The sequence below is a fragment of the Alosa pseudoharengus genome, unplaced genomic scaffold, assembly GCF_046254945.1.
Source record: "Alosa pseudoharengus isolate Yale_2024_CS ecotype anadromous, Long Island Sound unplaced genomic scaffold, YU_APseudo_1.1 YU_APseudo_1.1_scf_14, whole genome shotgun sequence".
Lineage (NCBI taxonomy): Eukaryota > Metazoa > Chordata > Actinopteri > Clupeiformes > Clupeidae > Alosa > Alosa pseudoharengus.
The window spans coordinates 4,818,414-4,820,913 of NW_027468609.1; the positions used below are offsets into that span (position 1 = coordinate 4,818,414).

At 56.2% G+C, this 2,500-nt stretch overlaps 1 protein-coding gene across 1 annotated transcript in view; it reads right to left on the minus strand.

Moving 5' to 3' along the window:
- The window catches only part of wdr7 (WD repeat domain 7), a 68,598-nt gene that overhangs the window by 38,822 nt on the left and 27,276 nt on the right, over positions 1–2,500 (minus strand). The window contains exon 14 of the mRNA XM_076284951.1: positions 2,231–2,445. Within this exon, the coding sequence (XP_076141066.1) occupies positions 2,231–2,445 (215 nt within the window). The remainder of the gene's footprint in view (positions 1–2,230; positions 2,446–2,500) is intronic.

The following is a 2,500-nucleotide window of genomic DNA, read 5'->3' on the forward strand; positions in this document are numbered from 1 at the left end:
TACAGCCACACAGGGGCTGGCAGGACGAAAAGGTCAACAGTCCAGTCAGTGATGGGGGGGAGGGGACAGCAAGAGAGAGAGGGGGAGAGAGAGAGAGAGAGAGAGAGAGAGAGAGGGAGAGAGGGAGAGAGGGAGAGAGGGAGAGAGAGAGAGAGAGAGAGGGAGAGAGGGGTGGAAAGAGAGGACGTGACTGTGGGAACGCTTGACAACAAAATCCAATGGACATTTGTGCAAATGTGTGCGTTAACACCAAACATGAAATGTAATGAGTGTTACAAGTTTTTTTAAAAAACAATAAATTAATTGGCTTCATGAAATCGTGAGAAGAAAACCATCCAGTTCCCACAGACCAGATGTACTCATGATGATTCAGGTGTAGGGTGGGATGTAGACTGGGGTGTAGGGTGGGATGTAAGGTGGGATGTAGGGTGGGGTGTAGGGTGGGATGTAGGGTGGGGTGTAGGGTGGGATGTAGGGTGGGATGTAGGGTGGGATGTAGACTGGGGTGTAGGGAGGGGTGTAGGGTGGGATGTAGGGTGGGATGTAGACTGGAGTGTAGGGTGGGGTGTAGGGTGGGGTGTAGGGTGGGGTGTAGGGTGGGATGTAGGGTGGGATGTAGGGTGGGGTGTAGGGTGGGATGTAGGGTGGGATGTAGGGTGGGATGTAGGATGGGATGTAAGGGGGGATGTAAGGGGGGATGTAAGGGGGATGTAGGGTGGGATGTAGGGTGGGATGTAAGGGGGGATGTAGGGTGGGATGTAGGGTGGGGTGTAGGGTGGGGTGTAGGGTGGGATGTAGGGTGGGGTGTAGGGTGGGGTGTAGGGTGGGATGTAGGGTGGGGTGTAGGGTGGGGTGTAGGGTGGGATGTAAGGGGGGATGTAGGGTGGGGTGTAGGGTGGGATGTAGGGTGGGATGTAGACTGGGGTGTAGGGTGGGATGTAGGGTGGGATGTAAGGGGGGATGTAGGGTGGGATGTAGGGTGGGGTGTAGGGTGGGGTGTAGGGTGGGGTGTAGGGTGGGGTGTAGGGTGGGGGTTGAGAGGGGCTGGGGCTCCTCTACAGACAGCACCGTCACAAATGACCAGTCCTATCACATCTGATCCTGATCATTCTTCACTTACAACTCTCTCCACTCTGTGAGCACACGCACGCACGCACGCAGAAATAGACACACACAGACACACACACACACACTCACAGGCCTCAGAGGAGGCAGCATGGGCGGAGGAGGAGTGAGCGCCGGGCGCCGGGCGGCAGTGGAGCAGAGCAGACACAGAGCACATCTCCTGGCCTGATCGTCTCTGACTAGACTCCTGAAGATCCACTTTCTGTCTGTCCCGTCTCTCCCTCTCTCCAACTCAGCCGTCTCCAGCTCTCCCACTCTCCTCTTTCTCTGTCTCCTTCCATCCCCTCTTCCTCCTCCTCCTCCTCTCTCTCGTTTTCCATCTCAGCTCTCCCACTGTGTCACTCTCACTCTCTCCCATTTCTCTACCCCCCCCCCCCCGCTCCATCTCTCTCTTTGTCTCTCTCTGGAGATGGTTTGGATGACAGAGCTGGCAGACATCGGACAGGCTGGGGGTCCCATGACGAGGCCGAGGCCATGCATTTTTCATCCAGTGATTAGGCCTGCTATTTGCTCAGCTCTTTCCCCGGCAAGCACTGGGCACACACACACACACACACACACACACACTCCGCTGCTCAAACACGCCACGCGCTGACCACTGTTGATCTCAGGGCCCTCTAGGAGATCTGGCTGGACACCTCCCCCCCCCCCCCAATCACAAACATACCCCTGCTAACAGACGACGCAAAGCTAAGTCAACAGCACATTCTGGTGCCTCCACTCAGGTCCAGCACACTGCCCTCAGCAGAGCATTTGTGAGGACTCGTATTCATCATGGGTCAAACGGTCACATACTGTCCACATTTTACAGGTAATAATTAGCTTGATGTTGTCTTATTGATCCTCCTCTACAACAATCAAATGACACATGCAACATAGATGTGTGAAATAACGCTAACGTTTTTGTCATAACATCGTAACCGGACACCTCGGTCTGCCATACCAGAGAGGTGTGTCATGGTGGCTGGTCCCAGAGCCAATGAGGAGACACGTATTTCAGTGCACGAGCGTCCTCTAAACACATTATACCCATCCTCCTAATGCCTTCCCTGGGAGAGAGTAAAGGGAGGCCTCTTATGGCCGTCAGGCTGACCATCTCGCTCACCTTGTCTGCGTTGTCGGCGGCCAGCAGGTTGGTGGCGAGGGTCTGCAGCTTGTGCTGGGCCATGTTCTTGAGGGCGGCCAGGCTGCGGCGTGTCATGGCCTGCTTCAGGTTGACCGCCGGGTGGTTGAGCGCGTCCACCGCCGCCGGCGCCAGCTCGTCGCACGCGTTCAGGATCTCCACGGCCGTGATGCCCATCACACAGCGGTCCAGCGCACCTGAGGAAAACACACACACACGCACGCACACGCCCACAACCGCACAAGCGCACAA